This window comes from Phytophthora sojae (genome assembly GCF_000149755.1).
Source record: "Phytophthora sojae unplaced genomic scaffold PHYSOscaffold_4, whole genome shotgun sequence".
NCBI classification, from domain to species: domain Eukaryota; phylum Oomycota; class Peronosporomycetes; order Peronosporales; family Peronosporaceae; genus Phytophthora; species Phytophthora sojae.
The window spans coordinates 5,349,745-5,366,011 of NW_009258118.1; the positions used below are offsets into that span (position 1 = coordinate 5,349,745).

General features: G+C 54.9%; 8 protein-coding genes across 8 annotated transcripts; 3 read left to right on the top strand and 5 right to left on the bottom strand.

Moving 5' to 3' along the window:
• Positions 1–637: 637 nt before the first annotated feature.
• PHYSODRAFT_501202 (hypothetical protein) lies at positions 638–820 on the bottom strand (the record flags this gene model as incomplete). The annotated part of the gene is made up of 1 exon (XM_009529049.1): positions 638–820. A coding segment is annotated over one exon (183 nt), but the record flags the coding sequence as incomplete, so codon positions are not given.
• A 534-nt stretch (positions 821–1,354) lies between these two features.
• On the bottom strand, positions 1,355–2,614 carry PHYSODRAFT_503517 (hypothetical protein; the record flags this gene model as incomplete). Its single annotated transcript, XM_009529050.1, has 1 exon — positions 1,355–2,614. A coding segment is annotated over one exon (1,260 nt), but the record flags the coding sequence as incomplete, so codon positions are not given.
• Positions 2,615–4,377: 1,763 nt separating this feature from the next.
• On the top strand, positions 4,378–5,202 carry PHYSODRAFT_286058 (hypothetical protein; the record flags this gene model as incomplete). Its single annotated transcript, XM_009529051.1, has 1 exon — positions 4,378–5,202. One exon carries the CDS (start codon positions 4,378–4,380, stop codon positions 5,200–5,202), a length of 825 nt encoding a protein of 274 aa, XP_009527346.1.
• Positions 5,203–6,649: 1,447 nt separating this feature from the next.
• PHYSODRAFT_499042 (hypothetical protein) lies at positions 6,650–9,442 on the bottom strand (the record flags this gene model as incomplete). The annotated part of the gene is made up of 1 exon (XM_009529052.1): positions 6,650–9,442. A coding segment is annotated over one exon (2,793 nt), but the record flags the coding sequence as incomplete, so codon positions are not given.
• Positions 9,443–10,325: 883 nt separating this feature from the next.
• Positions 10,326–11,417, bottom strand: PHYSODRAFT_440479 (hypothetical protein; the record flags this gene model as incomplete). The annotated part of the gene is made up of 2 exons (XM_009529053.1): positions 10,326–10,983; positions 11,308–11,417. Coding segments are annotated over 2 exons (768 nt in total), but the record flags the coding sequence as incomplete, so codon positions are not given.
• Positions 11,418–12,029: 612 nt separating this feature from the next.
• Positions 12,030–13,673, top strand: PHYSODRAFT_498836 (hypothetical protein; the record flags this gene model as incomplete). The annotated part of the gene is made up of 2 exons (XM_009529054.1): positions 12,030–13,245; positions 13,294–13,673. 2 exons carry the CDS (start codon positions 12,030–12,032, stop codon positions 13,671–13,673), a joined length of 1,596 nt encoding a protein of 531 aa, XP_009527349.1.
• A 318-nt stretch (positions 13,674–13,991) lies between these two features.
• PHYSODRAFT_351335 (hypothetical protein) lies at positions 13,992–14,861 on the bottom strand (the record flags this gene model as incomplete). The annotated part of the gene is made up of 3 exons (XM_009529055.1): positions 14,397–14,861; positions 14,268–14,314; positions 13,992–14,198 (listed from the first exon to the last, which is right to left on the bottom strand). Exons 1-3 carry the CDS (start codon positions 14,620–14,622, stop codon positions 13,992–13,994), a joined length of 480 nt encoding a protein of 159 aa, XP_009527350.1. The 5' UTR covers positions 14,623–14,861.
• A 457-nt stretch (positions 14,862–15,318) lies between these two features.
• On the top strand, positions 15,319–16,011 carry PHYSODRAFT_500772 (hypothetical protein; the record flags this gene model as incomplete). The annotated part of the gene is made up of 2 exons (XM_009529056.1): positions 15,319–15,486; positions 15,586–16,011. The coding sequence occupies 2 exons, from the start codon at positions 15,319–15,321 to the stop codon at positions 16,009–16,011; spliced, it is 594 nt and encodes a 197-aa protein (XP_009527351.1).
• Between the last annotated feature and the right edge of the window lie 256 nt (positions 16,012–16,267).

Genomic DNA, 16,267 nt, shown 5'->3' on the forward strand with positions numbered 1-16,267 from the left:
GATGGAGCACAGGCGGTGACAAAGAGTGCAGGTACGTGAGAGCCTCGCAAGCGTTGATAGCGATGCTGAGTTTGTCGGAATTGAAACCGATCGGACACTTGTCTTTCTCGTACTGATTCAGCAGCGAGCGCAGGTCTCCACCGTCCATATACTCCACCACCATACATACATCTGTCAAGGATTCCCACGCCACTCCGATGAGATTCACAATACACGGATGCTCCATCGTCGCGATCATCTTCGCCTCTGCAAGGAACTGATTGATCTCCAGAATGCTCTTCCGAGACTCTGGGAGTAGCGTCTTGACAGCAACTTGCACGCCCTTCCACATGCCAAGATGTACTACCCCGTATGCACCTCGACTGATAACTTCTTGTATCGTGATCGAGCTTCGCGGGATCCGAGCTGCCGTAATGTCGTCGTCTGTCCACAAACCTGGCTGCTCCAGAGTCGAACGACTGCTCACGTTCGTCATTGAATGCTGAGTACTATCGGGTGTGTACGTCGTTGTGGCTTCTCGTCTCCCTCGTCTAGTACCCAAACGGGTTAGAAGACTTGTGAAAAACCCTCCAGCGCTGTCATCCAGGTTACGTTGAGTCTGTGTTTGCGTTGTGGATGGTAGGCGGAGACCAGCGCAGACTACACAAACCCGCATCTTCTTCCGTGTCAGGGAGCAGTTGTGGCAGATGATCTCGAAGCACACGCGGCAGTGGTGCTTACGTCGGAACACCGTGAAGTCTTTGCTGCAAATGAAGCAATTGAACCGTTCCTCATCATTTACCCACGGCGAGCGAGTTGTTGCCGTCTGGGAAGAATCCATAGGATAATAAACATTTGTCCGCTGTGAGGTGGACTCGGATATTGGGATAGCAGTGGAAACATCAGCTGCTGTCGGCCATGAACTTTGTGTCGACTCAGTTTCAGGCTTCCTCGTGTTTGTCCCTGCGACGCGGTGCATCTTGACTGGCTCCACAGCTCTAGCTCGTATCTTGCGACGATAGCGGAATCGGCACTGCAGAGTTCGTACAGCAGTCAGGAAACGGAAGTACTTCCTCCGCTGGGAGGTCATCAGCAGGAAGCTCAGCACTTTTTGAGCCGACGTTAAGTATAGCGCTTGTGCTTTTTGTCTCTGTCGATGGACTTTGTAGCGGAACGCGATCTGCAGTGTCCGAACTGCGTGCCGAAAACGCAAGTATCGCCTCCGTATCATTAGACTGAGGACAGTGTAAAATACTTTCCTGCACGCTTGACGTCGCCGATCAATGCGAACAGTCTCCAGTGACGTTCCCGTTGAAAGCCTAGGTACCTCTGCTGGTACAATCCAAAGTGGTTCACCCGTAAGCGTCCCAACACCTGCAAATACCTGAAGGTGTTTGATAGCATCAGTCAGATCCATGCGCTTAGAAGGCTCAAAGGCGCATAAGGCCAACACAAAACTCCATTCGACATCGCTCGTGAACTGTTGCGGTCGAGGAATAAACTGCCGATGCCGAAGATGATCCATGACAGCAGCGTCGGGGAGATAGACTCCCCATGGCACGTCGTAGGTCAAGGCCTCCACCACACACATCCCAAACGAGTACACGTCCGACTCAAATGTTGGGATCTGGCTGTTGCAGCCAAGACATTCCGGAGCTCTCCACCGGATAGCGCCTCCAGAGCCCGTAGGCTTCGACCCTGACGAGACAAAACTAAACCCAAAGTCCGTCAGTTTGGCGACTCCTTCGCCACTCACCAGGATCTGGTTGCACTTGAGGTCTCCATGGACAATCCCATTCTGGTGCAGATACTCCAGTCCCAAGGCCGCCTCGAGCAGCTTCTTCCACGTGAGCGTCCGTCCGTCCGCCTTCTTCTTGTCCAGGTAATCCACCAAATTGCCTTTCGCAGCCTCCTCACAGATGAAAAAGCACGGCTGGCAGTCGTAACAAGCACCGAAGAAGTTCACAATGTGTGGGTGACGAGCTCTGTGCCAGATCCGCGCCTCTCGCAGGAACGCCTTCTTCTCCCGCGGCGAGGACACTGTCACGCACTTGATGACGACTTTCGAGCCTCGCCAAACCCCTCGATAGACCTGTCCGAACGAACCTGAAGCGAAGGGTTTGGCTTGACGCTGAACTTCGTGGCGTGGAACAAACCACTCTGGGATCTCGGGAATTGGGGCGCCGGACATCCGTGCTATGCGCTTTGAGGCTGCTTCTAGGAGTTCCTGAGATTGGGCGCTGTATCTCGCCTTGTGACGGAGACTTTCGCTGTTCAGCAGCAATAGAGCTCCGGTCTGTGAGGTCGTGTCCGGCAACTCTCGGGACAAATCGGACGAGTTGGATTCCCATGAATTTTTGAGTCGGTTCTCCACTTCCAGAACGGCGTCGTCCCAGCGTTCTCTCCAGTTTGTAAGGATCGAGATGGACTGCGCCGGCGCTAAGGGGGTTATCACTTCGTCAATCTCGTTGTGGAAGCCGCGTAGCAGCCCCAGGATCGTTCGAGTGCTGGCCAGCCTGACAACGGACGTCTGCTTCGTGTGCTGAACCAGGAACTCGTGGAAGCGGGTCGTGATGCCCTGAAGACCCGCCCTCGTCTGAGTAGAAGTAGCACTTCCACTCTCGTCAAGTAGCATCTGCGCTCTCCGCAGTCTCTCGAGCATGTCTTCACACACATCCTGCGTCTCCTCCATCCCTCCACACAACTCGAGCAGCACTGGCAGCAGACTCGTGACACTCAGCTCCTCCTCTCCTTCTCCTTCTCCTTCTTCTTCATCCTGACCTACCCGACAGACCGTCTCATCGACCACCGCTTCCCCTTCCGGCTCACGACTCGCGACCCAGTAGGACGACACCCAGTCCCCCACAACTCGCCACGCCTCCCGACCTCTTGGCTGGTAGCCTTGTATCGCCTCTGCTGCCTCCCGCTGTCCGTCTCGACAGGCCAAGCCCCAGGCCGTCACCCCGCTCTTGTTCCTCGCCTCCACGTCGGCTCCTCTCTCCAGCAACAGACTCACCAGACCCAAATGTTTCGACAGCACCGCCACGTGCAGTGGCGAGTCTCCGTCTTCGTCTGCACAGTTGACGTCCGCTCCTCTGTCCAGCAGCAGCCGAGCAGCTTCTTCGTGGCCGCCGAACACCGCGCGACTCAACGCCGTCTCCCCCCACCGGTTGGGGCAGTTGATGTCGGCTCCTGATGCCAGCAGCAGCTCGAGGAGATCCGAGCGACCGTCCGCGGCCGCCGACGTCAGCGCCGTCCACCCATCGTCGTCCCTTGTGTCGACGTCTTGAGCTCCTACCAACGCAGCGCGAACGTCTTCCAGGCGGCCGCCCTTGACGACCCCCACGAGGCGGCCCATTGCGATTCAAGAGGTTCAGCGGCAGGAGCCAGCACTGGTTGGTGCATGTAACTCGTCGGGAGATGCTACTGTAGAATGGGTACACGTATAATATAATACTGCTTGACGCTCACTCGATTTCCAGCATCGAGGTGGTGCTCGTGAGGCGGTGTACATGTACACTGCCTACACTACGAAGGGATGTCTGGACCAACCAGCGTATCGCAAGCTGCAACTCCCAGCTGGTCTCAGCTCGGAAGCCAGAGAATCACCAAAGCCGTTATGCAATCATCCAGCTTTGCGTTATGGCATTCTCTCCTCGCTTACAGTACTGTACACTCATAGCCCAACGCTTCAATGGCAACTGAGGCACATTCAGTGCTAATTTTTTGTTTTCATCGCTAACTAAAGTAGACTAATCGTGGTTTATCCACCGCCCTCAATACCCAACACCATGACGTCGACCGTCAATGTCATGGAGCCAACTTGAAAACTCACAGTCGCAGACCTCCGTGAGCAATACTGATACGGAACCATCCCATCCTTAGGCGCGTTCTTAAGTTCCCGGGAGCTGGGACCGGGACGAACGGGACGATACCCCTCGCACGTCAAACTTGCTAATTGTAAGCATTTTTTTAAGCCCCTAACTCTCGGTAACTACCGCGAACTACGGTGAAAGAAGAACATGGTCAGATAGCCCTTTCGAAACGTAACAAAGTGGTGCACACTTGGCGCGCATTAGTGAAGAAATGAAGTAGCTAGGGCGAAAGTCCCGCGGGACCGGGACAAAATGAGCTCGGAAATAAACCTAGCCCGCTTTCTGAAAGCCAATCAAATCGCTCTATTTCGTCCCGGGAGATGGGACCGGGAACTTAAGAACGGCTCTTAGTCGGACATAACCTCTACGCTTGAGATACTTCATGCTGTTTCTCCAATCCCATGAGTGACCAGCTCAGAAGGGAGTCCCTTGACCACTCACCAGCTTCATCAGCTTACGTTCTCCAAAGCATCAGTTCGCAATTTACTCAGCGCAGCTCAAGCTCAAGACAAGAAGATCGAAAATGCGCCTTGCCGACTTGGCGCTGCTAGTCGCCACCCTTTTCATCGCGAGCTGCAATGCCTTATCGTCAAGTGAGCAGCAGCAGCGTATTGTCCCTCCTGGTGCGGACATCCCTCGCTCTCTTGCCGCTGCTAGCGAAGATATCACCGTCAAGAGCTCTCTGAGGTATGGTGACGCGCTGGCAGCGGACGAGAACGACGAAGAGAGGGGGTTGTCGTCGCTGAAAGCGAAGATTGGTGCTCTCTTTAACAAGCTAAAGTACAAGTACTGGGTCAAACGAGGCAAGTCGGAGGCCGAGATCTACAACATCTGGGTAAAGCAAGGCAAGACGGACAAGCAGATCTACAACCTTCTGGCTCAGCAAGGAAACTCGGACCGGAACATCTACGACGTATTCCTGAGGCAACGCCTATCCGACGCGCAGATCTACTTCATGTTCCGAAGATTCGGCAAGTCCGACGACGAGATCTACAAAATCTGGAAGGAGCAGCGTCGATACATGTCGGACATCAACCGCATTTGGCTCCGGGTTGGGAAGACGGACGAAGATATCTACAAGCTTTTGAAGCCGAAAATGTCGATGAATAAACTCTACAACCTTTGGCTTCAGCTGCAGAAGAGTGATGAAAAGATCTACAACATCTGGCTCAAGGAGAATGTGCCTACGGAGAAAATTTACGCCGCTTGGTTCAGCTCGACAAGGACGCCGGATAGTGTTCTTGATCTTCTGCAGAACGTGTACAAAGATCAGTCTAGAGCGCACATGACCACGTATGTCCAGTACAGATCCTACTTCAACGAGAACTATGGCATCAGGGAGTGGTAGATGACAACGCATCAATTCACGTTCCAATGTAGATGGATAATTCTTTTCTTTCAAGAGAGCAATATTTCTACGTTCTGCATTGTGGTACTTCGAAGTATTTCTTTTTTACGCCCGACACTTATTTTATAGTAAATAAAAGTACGTGCAGGTTTTTTCACAGGCTATCGTTTCCATTATTTGTTGTTCCGTGCTTTTGATCGTGTCAACACGGAGTTTCGAGCGGTTAGAAATTAGGGCCGCATCGAAGTCGGAACGTCTTACAAGTGCGACTCTTTTTCAGTAGCATCACCCCAGTTAGTTGAATGCAGGCTTGCTACAGCATATCCGTTTGCTCTCACAAAGCCGCCTTGCAATTGTGCACCGCAGCACAGTTCAAGAGTGTACTGTAGTGGTTGGTTTCGACTCGAAACTTTCGAGCGACCAACGTGGATCCTAATTTCCAATCCAAGCCACAAGCCATGTTGAGTCTTTCCCAGCTTACGCCGATAACCCTACTTTTCCCATGCTGAGCTGTCGCCCTCTCTCCCAAACGATCTTGGGTCAGTATACGGCATGCAAGATCTGAGGAGCCCAAGCGTCTCATTCCCATCTGCAGTAAAGGAACTGAACGAGCAGGGAAGTTTGTCCAGAACCCGCAAGTTTGGCTCTCTCAGTTCTCAAGTTACCAGGAGCCCGACAAGACCAGCCCACCCAATCAAGATGAACTTCATCTCCTCTATCGTTGCTCTCCTTGCAGCCGTGGTTGTCGTTTCCACACCGGTCGATGCGGCGGATTGTCCGAATTGCGGCGACACTTGGAAAGCCTCTCAGATCGGGGATTGCTGCACCGGGGTGGCCGCCATGGACTTCAATAGCTGCTGCATAGCGAGCTGCGCACGCAACATGCCCTGCGCGTACCCCTGAGATCTGGAAACGTAGCCGCTTTGCAGCCTAGACTCAAAGTTTGAGTCGCTGCGTTAAATGTGGAATAAATCGAGAGCTTTTTGAACTTGCTGGTAGGTGCTTAAAGCCGACCGACTAATGCCTTATATAACCTCGTAATACTACTTATGTACATGTAGTGTGTAGATGTGTTGATCCGTGTTGCCAACATTCGCCAAGAAGCCGCAACTCCTTTGATCCCTCTCGATCCATAGGTTGTCAATTTTCTTGGTGGTCCTACATTGTGTAAATTTCGAGGTCTTTTACCTGGATCGGTCACCAGCTGACTATCATCACTGATGATACTGATGATTCATCAGTCCTCGTCTTGATCAAACTTTGACAAGCTGGCACACCAATCACCTACACTATCGAAGTAGTACAGTTGTAGTATTAATGTAATACTAATTCGAATTAGTATCCACGAAGCCAACAGGGACAATGTAAGAGAAACTGCAAAAATATGGAGATCGAAGAGGAGCCAACGACCTCGGCAAGCTTTATTCCTGAGTCCAACGAGCTGCTATCATCGCAGCTGAGAACCGTACATGTTTCTGATGTTGCGGAAAATCTCGACTGTTTGTCGAGCAAGCTGCATAGACTGCGTCTGCACCTTTTCACGCATCCGAGCTGACCGAGGTCTGTGACCACAAAGCTCCTGCATGTCTTGCTTCGTGACGGCCAGCAACTGGATTAGATCCTTCAACTCAGGTTGGTCCACGGAAATACCAGTCCCAAAGCTTATTTCCTCCTGCACACCCGTAGCGTTGGAGACCGCAGCATTCTGCGTATTTCGCTTAGTTGGGACCGACGGCGGTTCCTGAGCTGGGTCAATTGATGCATCTGCAGTGGTCTGAGAGGCGGGGGACCTTTCAGCACTGGAAGAGCGTGCATGCGCGTTTGTCTCGCTTGTCTCGCCCGCCTCGACGTCTTCTTCTGAGCATGGAAGGTACTTTCTCTCATCCGGAAGCTGGCTGGACGCTGAGTGTAACGCAAGCTTCTCCGTACCAACGAGTGCGTCCCTGATCAACATCTGAGCGCGACTCACGGCTGCGAGGAGCTGTCTTGTTGCGGAGTCGACCACTCCTCGGTCGGCATCGCTATCGTTATCGCGAACAACGAAGCTGTATGTCTGGACCTCGTGCTTCAGCATGTGGTTTGTGACAGACGAAAGCGCATTCACATCGCTGCGAATTGCGTATACGTCGCTCCATCGCAATAAATAAGATACCAGCGTTTGCTGATCCCACGCACAAATAGTTTCCGCGCTCAATAGCTGAGACGGATTCAGATCGACTCCAGTGAGTGCGTCTTCGCTAGGATTGTGAATAGAAAGCGCGGTAACCTTACGGTTCCAATATTCCTCGGCGAGACGTTGCTCCACGATTTCATCCGCTACCAACCGATCGACAGAGCTTGGGTCGCGATTTGAACGATTACCAGAGTTCTTCGATGGGGTTGGAGCACGTGATTGAGCCCCGGCGCTTGGGTTCAGACTTCCTTGACTCCGGTCACTATAGTACGCATTGAACTGTGTGAAGTGAACACTTCGGAGCTGATCAGGCTCATCCAATAAGCGTACAGCCCAGAGCGCCTGCAGGTGGTGAGCATAAAGCTCCAGAATCTTTAGAATGCTGGCAGTCACGTCCGTCTCGAAAGACAGTACGCGCTCCAGGGCAACAGCTTCAAGGTTGTCAGTCCACTTGAAATCGTTCCACAGACACACAATGTTCAGCAATTCGTCACAGATACACCGGAGCAAACCGTTGCTGTCGTGCTCGAAATCAAACGCCAGACTCTCGACTCCACGAAAAAAGCCGAGTGGGAACAACGCCCCTTCCGAAACAGCTCCAGAATGGTTCTCGCCTAGCACACTCTTGCTGTTGTGTCGCTTCGCCTGACCCTCGCGATAGTTGTACCCCCAGATGTCAACGCAGAGCAAAAGCTCGGGAAAGAACTCGTACGTGTCTCGCAGAAGTTCTTCAGCTGGCTCATTGGCGCTGCTGAGCTGTTGTTGTTGTGGAGGCTGCTGTTGTTGCTGATACTTGTGCGGTACCACAAGTTTCAATCTGGACTTGTAGACTCCCATCTTCCGCTCAAAATGAGAGTTGTTCAGCGCTATCGGAAGCGAGTCAACCTCTTTGCAGGTCGTCTGGCCCTTCACGCAATAAAGATGCGACACCAGTGAGTGTAGCTGCATCGCAACAAGATGGAGTTTACGGATAATCGAGTTCATCTTCTTGCGGTTGAGAACCTCCTTGCCACCGCTGCTACGAGCCAGCGAGTACGCCACGTTGTCGAATGACTTCATGCGCGAGCTAATTTGCGATACCAATTTCCGCTCCCACTTCAGCGCTGACGCGCCTCGACAGCCGAACTCACACGGGTGGGCGGGTGACGTGCGCAAAGGCGAGGACTCATCCGCATCACTGGACATGATCGTCGGATGCAGATAATAATACGGGTCGCCCTTAGCAATTTCATCCATGAGACGCTTGTGCGTCACCCTCATCACGTATGACTGCGGGTCTGACGTGATTACACGTGCCAAGAGCGACCACACGAAAGGCGGTAGCTCGCGAGGCCAGCGCGGCGAAGCTCCCTCTTCCAGTTTCACGGCCAGAAAATCACCTCCAAGTTTCAGATTGGACTTCTTAGGAAAAAATTGTGCCACAATGTGCTCCTGCTCGTCAGAGTCATCCGCTGGGTCATTTGGTGCAGACTCATCGAACCAACCATCATTGTCCCAATCCATATCACCTGCTTCGTCTGCATTGACCTGGTTTTCAGCGGGGATTCGTGGGGGTGTGCAGATCTTCGTAGTCGCCTTCTTCGATGCTGCAGTTGTCACTGGCTCGGCGATAACATCCTTCTTCCTGCGAAGCCGCGGCTTCCCGATTCCGAGAACATGTTCCACGTCCTTCTGTAACGCCTCGACTTGTTGTTGAACCGTCTGTTCGCTCGCTGCCAGCATTTTTTCAAGGCAACTATCCAGTCTATTGAGCAGATCTTGCTTTTGAGACTGATCCACGTCACAACATCGTGAAGCGACCTGACACTGGATGTCATAAATAATTCCACATAGCGCCTCCAGCCTTCGACGACACTTCATGTCGCTTTCCAGGCGACGATATTTTTCTTCCTGAGCTGTCAGCGATGTCTTGACGGTGACGAAAGCCGCCTCCTCCTGATTCAGTCTCTCCAGCGAAGCGATAACATGGTTGTTAATCCGCATACCGTCCGTGACGACGCTTTCAACTGAGCAAGCAGTTGTTCTTGCAGGCGCAGCAAGCCGCGCTTCGATGGCATTTGAAGCCGCTATTGGGTTCAAAACCTTGCTTTCAGCAGTGGTGCTACATTGAGCGTCGTTCGTAGCATTAGAAGCCGGTGCTTGGCTCAGAAAACTGCCCTCTGTAGCACTGCGTCGTGCGTCGACACCCACACTGGTTTTAACACAAACACTTTTTGCAGAAGACAAAGGAGGGCTAGCAACTCGACGCTCCTCTTCATCAACAGAGAAGCCTGTTGCTTTCCTACACAAAATATAAAAAATAATGGTGTTAACGCTGGATCCTGACGAGTATTGCTAGCACAATGCATATGTACCTTGGTGGAGAACTTGCAGAGACATTGGATTCTGGCGATGCGTAACCAACCGGCTCTTGGGCCGGGGAACTTGCACCCAACGGCACTACTTCGCTCTGCGAAAGTCGTTCGATTGGCCCGCACTGCTGCGGCTCATCATTTGCACCAATTTTGTCGTTCGTACTTGGGCCATTTGGACTACCGTTTTCCTGTCCTTGCTCTCTCACGGAGCTACTCATCTCTACATTGACAGATCGTCCACCCAGCACTTCATTATGCTCCTCTGTCCTTGCGGTCTCACTTGCCCGAGAATGACCATCGAGTACGACGCTGTTAGAGCGCATCTCACTTGGGCTCCCGACAACATCGACCGGTACTCGAGCTGTCTCCATGTGGCTGTCATCACGGTCAGGAGAAGTTTCGCCAGCTGTGCTTTCTGCAACTTCATTAAGTTGATCCATGAATGCCGTCACACGACCACCGGAAGGTGGAGGGATAACATGTTCTGCGTGGGGCGCCTCGACCATATCATCGTCATTGGCCTCATACTCAAGAGGGGGCGGGATCCGACGGCGCTTGTACATCCGTTGATGCCCAGCTGGACTGGTCCACTGCTGCGAACTAACACTATCAAATCGTCGTCGCCGGCGCACAACCGGGATCTCCACATGGCGATATTGTGGGGGGTATCCATAGGCAATAGCCATTTCTTCGTCGTCGGTCATCCATTCGTCATCCTCATCATCATACACATAGTCATAAATATACGGCATTCGTTGCCGGTAAATAGTTGGCGGTGGCGGGCCCTCACTTCGCATCGTGCTAAGCGGGCGCTTAAGACTTCTGCGAGGTTGATGAACGGGCTGGTGCTGCCTTGGAACGTCTACAAACTCAGACGAGTCGTTCGCGCCAGCATTCTCGTTCGTGAGATCCACAGCTTCGTCGTACGCAGCGAAATCTTCGCCATTCTCCTCTCCTTCATCGCCGTACTCATACGGACTGTACTCTGCCTGTGCAAAGTGGTTTGGCGCTGCTCCCTGATAAATATGCCGTGGTCGAGTTCGCGAAATCTGCTGCCCCTGTTCCTTCCCATGCGGCGACGGCACCGCGTACATCGGATATCCTGCTTCACGCATCTGTGTCGGGTAACTTCTCGGCGCCCACCGCGCGTGGTCCGGGTACCGCCGCACTCGACGGCGCGCAACGAAGTGCGTCGGTGGCTCATTCCTCTGAGCGTACGCAGCTTCAGCACCTGCTGCATCCACCGCCGGGCGTCTCGTCGGTACCACGAACTCGCTCTTCTCATCAGCCTCCACATCGGTCATGCTCCTATATCTCGGTCGCTCTCGTCGCAATCTAGGTTCGTAATAGACTCTCTGCATGGGCCACTGTTCCTCCTCCATCTCCATCTCGGTCCATCGTTCATCCGTTATAGCCTTTCTGCTTGACGCCGCAGCGTCCGCCGAGGGGGACATCATCCCGCGTCGCGCTCTTCCTGTGTCCACCTGGTCGTAAACCTGTCTCGCATCGTCCACCTGTGCCTGAGTCTCCTTTCGCTCGCGCTCTCTCGCAGTAGCGCCGGCCCTCGTGGGCGTGGACGCGCGCGCCTTCTTCTGCAGATGCGTCTGCACTCTGTCCACCAGTGTCCGCAGCTGTCGCGTGGCGTCCTCCAGCGCCTCGCTCGACCCCGCCGACACCAGGAAGTTCATCACGAACGCCTGCGTCTCCGGCGAGCGCTCCGCCTCGTCGGGCGACAGCGCGCAGTAGTCGATGGCGCATCCCGTGGCGCTCACAATCGCGCCGATGCCGCTGCGCCCGCCGCGCTCCCCGTACAGATATGGCACCAGCAGCTCGGGATGCACCCGTGTGGTCAGGCGCACGGTGCGAACGCGCGGTGCGCGCCGCGAAGCCTGTCGTGCCTGCGTCTGCGTCTGTGACTTCTGTTCGCCCGTATAGGGCGGCTGCGGCGACGCGTCGTCCGCGCTGGGCTCCGTCTGCATGTTCTCGGCGCCGGAGGCCATGATCCGCTAGCCAAGCGTTGGTTCTTCTACTTATTTGGGCGGTCCGATTGCTGCAGGCTGTTTGGAAGGTTTGCATGGAGATGACGTATGGTGGTCCCATATTTATCTTGATTTAAGTATTAGAGAAGAAATTGGAATATGGTGTGTGCCACACCAAGTTGACCTACCATCACTCTGGCACAGGTTTTTACGCAGCGTAATTACGGCCTCTTGACGACATGGCTACACTCCCGCACTTCCAACGTTCAGTATCCAAGCCAAAGCTTGCCCTTGACACGTATGAGCGCGGCGACGACGACGATGGAGGAGCTGGCGCGTCTACGCAACGCGCTGGGAGCGAGCGACAAGCAGACGCAGCGCTTCCTGCAACCGCTGTTGCCTCTGCGCGGCGTGCAGGAGCTGCTGCTGACGTTCGTGCGGGACACGTCGCGCTCGTTCGAGGACTGGGTCTGGGACCCGCAGGTGCGCCAAACCCTGCTGCGCATGCGCGACGCCGAACCGCAGATGCACGCGCAGGGCGAGAGCCTGGACCAGTGGTACGCGCGCGCGGTGGAGGAGAAGATGAGCGCCATGGCACTGCAGAATCCCGACGACGACACGCCGCCCGAGTTCCTGCAGGAGGCAGACGCCGCACAGAGCGACGGCAAGCAGAAGTTCAAGGAGAAGAACTATTACGCAGCGAGAAACGCCTTCCAAAAGAGTATTGAGGCTGTGCTCAAGCATCAGCAGAGCGAGTACTATGGCAACACCGTCCCTCCGGCCGAGTGGGACGATCTGGACATGCAGGAGCGATACGTCACGCTGTGCAACAATGTAGCCATCTGCGGCATCAAGATGAAAGACTTGTCATTGATAAATGAGTATGCGGGCAAGGCGCTGGCCGTGGACCAGTCTTCCAGTAAGGCGCTGTACGCGATGGCCAAGCTGAGGCTGATGGAGCATAGATTCGTGGAGGCGCAAGAGGTTCTCGACACGGCATTGAAGTTCCACCCAGACAAGTCGCAGTATTTTAACTTGCGCAAAGAGATCGAGGCGGTGGAGAGGAAGCAAGCGTTGGAGCAGGCAGAACTGTCGGAGATCAGAGCGAAGCAGGTGCAAGCAGCGATTGCGGCTGGAGCAAAGAATCCTGCCGCGCCGCTTGAGATGACGACGGAAGAGCGCGAAGAGCAGTACAAGCAGGAGATGCAACAGAGAGTGGATACGACTCCGCTGCCGACGAGAGAGGATGATACCTTCGCTGCTGCGAGACTGAACGTCTACTTCATGAAAATCAAGCAGAGGATGATGGTGGATATCCAACCTCGTTACAACGCCGATAAGGGAGAAGAACCGCTTTTCGAGTGCACCATTGTGAACGGTACCACGGGCGAAGTACTCGCTGCTGGAGTTCATGGTGTCTCGAAGAAAGTTGTCAAGAATGAGGCGTGCAAGATTGCAATCGAGAAACTGTGGCAGGACAAGCAAGCGGCTGGCAAGCTGGTCCCAGAGGACTTGACATATCTAGAGAGGTTCGAGCGTGCGAAGGCAAGTGGACAGCCGCTAATGTCCGAGCCTGCAGCCCCAGCGATGCCACAGAAGGCACCTAACAGCTCATCTCAGTTGCCGACACGGCTTAGTTGGCTGGAGCGACAACTTCAACCTTTACCTCTGCTAAACCAGCTTACTCAGCGCGGAACACTGCAAGCACGCTTCGACATTGAAGATGTGTCGCCCAATAAGGAGGTCACCGAGTTCAAGTGCACGGGCTTCCTGAACGGCGAGCAAGTTGCTGTTGCCAACGTCATCAGCAAGAAGAAAGCTCGTGTTGAAGTTGCCAAGCAAGTGCTAGCTGCCGCGTTTGAGAAGAACCTGCTGATCGTTTACGACCGACCTGCGAACGACGAAATCGAAGACGGAGCCAAGCGCCAAGAAGAGAGCGAGCAGACGCCCGCGCACGGAGGATGAAGTTAATTTATTTGCGGTATGAAGTGTGGCCTGCCGTGGCGTCCAGCTGATCGTTCACGTGGATACGGGCTCCTCCGTCGCCGATAGGTGCTTGCTTGCCTGCCTGCCTGCTTTGTTTCGTTCCTGGTGTCGTGTCCTCGGTCCGTCCGCTTCAATATGAATGCTCGTCTTTCGCTCTATATCGCTGGTGGTTGAGATGGTGGTCTCTCGTGTTTAATCGTTTGCTTCTCGGTCTCCACTGCTAATCTACAGATTCGGTGCATCTGGGCGAGCGCTGGTCACGCGTGCACCCTAACTAGATGTGCCCTGTTCCATCGCTTAATCGGCGTGGACGTCGAGCGAGAGCTGATACACCTTCTGCGCGCGTCGTGCGCGGAGGAAGTACATGATGCTGGTGCCGAAGACACACAGGTACAGGAACGCCGCCAGGAAAATGCTCGTCGCCAGCGACGACTTGGGCTTGCCCTCGGGCGGTCGCACCTTGATGTATAGCGAGTTGCTGCTCACGATGCAGCCCACAATGAGCTAACCAAAGGAACCACGTTAGCTTATCATCGCATTGACACACCGTAGAATCGCAAAAGCCAAGCTTACCAGCAAAAAGAAGCCGGAAAACGAGAAGATGGCGCAGCAAATAATACCTGGACAGCAGCCACACATAAATCACCCGTCAGTCTCACCTGTATAATGGCGTCAATCAACCATGAGCCCAAAGCGACGCACCAGGATGCGTCTGCGGCCCTTGGCTGGATCCTTGGGCCAGCAGCTCCTCCAGGTCGGCGGTGTCTCCGAGGTCGCTGACGTCGCTGCCGGGCGAGCCCACGTTGAGGTGCTTGAGGTTGGCGTAGCCGGCCTTGCCGCCGCTCACGACGGACACGACGTCCGTGCGGTCAAACGTCGCCGTCATTTCCTTGCGCAGGTCTCCGTAGACATCCTTCAAGCGCGACATGGCGCACGCAGACACAGAACACAGCGCTCAAGCGGAGGTCAGCACGCTGCGCGACTCGGGGGCTGACTGGCGGCGCGTTGCGTTTTGGAATGTGAACACGTGCGCCGCGCCAGAGCCAAGCAGCGGAAACGGAGGCTCTTACAACTGACCCCGAGCGAGGGGGCGGCTGGGTGACGGCTATTTTTCCCTCCGGTGCTGGCTGCGTGCGTGGGCTGCGACGGCGGGCAGCGAGGGGCGATAGGAATAGACCGAGGGCGCCACGAGTGCAAACGAAAATGGATGCGATGTGTGCTCTGCCGACGTCACCCGGTTGCTTCGCTGGCTACATTCAGTCGGGCGCGTTAGCTCTTCCAATCCGCCCTCGACAGCACATTTTGGACGCTTCTCATTGGTCTGTGAACCGCCAATTTTGTGAAATCAAATACTGTCAAAAACCTCGATCGTATTGTCAAAAAACTCACAAATCGCACAAAAATCACGCGAGCGATATCTGGGGTCCATTGCATTGTCACATACAAATTTCAAGTGTAGCGCCATTCCATACAAAAATCAAAAGGTTCTTTAAGGCCCTCGAGGTTTTTTTGCCAAGGATAATGGCCCAACCGGTTTCCACTCATTGCGCAGACAGATCCGGGATCCGATACCGGAGAGCCGAGCACCTCTCTTCCTCGCCCGAGAAGCCACGCCCCCAAGACCATGAGCACGCAGAGCAACGTGTTTTTGGCGCTGCAGCCGGAGAAGCGCAAGAAAAAGACGGCCGAGCCGCCGCAGAGCAAGATGTTCGCGTCCTTCGTGAACAACCCGTCCACGTCGGCCTGGGGCGACGACAGCGACGACGAGATGCACGTGGCCGAGGCCCCCGCCGTGGAGCAGGCCGCTGAGGAGGAGGAAGAGGAGGAAGAGGACAGCGACAGCGAGAGCGAGGAGGAAGAAGAAGAGGAGGAGGAGGAACAGACCGACAAGCCCGCCGCTGCTGCTGCTGCCCCCAAGAAGGCGGCCGGCCCGGCCCGCACGCTGTCCAAGAAGGAGAAGAAGGAGCTCGAGATGAAGGAGTTCGAGGCCGCGCTGGCCGACCTCGGCGTCAAGGTGGAGGACGCCCCCAAGCCCAAGAAGGACGAGACCAAGAAGGAGGAGAAGAAGGCGGAGACGCCCGCGGACGCCGGCGCCTCGGACAAGAAGAAGAAAAAGAAGGGCAAGAAGCCCGCCAAGGCCGCCGAGCCCGAGACTGCCACCACGGAGGTGGTGGACATCAAGGCCGTCATGAAGGCCAAGGGCAAGAAGAAGAAAGCGGCCGAGCCCGCCGCCGTGCGGATCGCTCGCGAGGAGAAGGCCAAGGCCAAGGGCAAGGGCAAGAAGGACAAGAGCAACTTCAACGAGTTCTCCATCTAGGTAGGCGGAGAACGCGGCGCTGTGCTGGCTGCGTCGGCGTCGGTTTAGCCCCTGGGGCGAAGGTGGCCGGAGGTGCGACGGAGTGGAGAGACAGGAAGGCGCTCGTCACAGCAGCCTCCGTCGCGTGCTCTCGAGCAGCCAAGAACGGCCGGAGCCAGCGAAAGCCCGATCAGCCAGCCACGCACGCGCGCTGCCCTCCCAGGTGCTTGCTTGCGAGCGACGCGCCTCTTTTTGCCTGTTGCCAAGAGAGATGTAG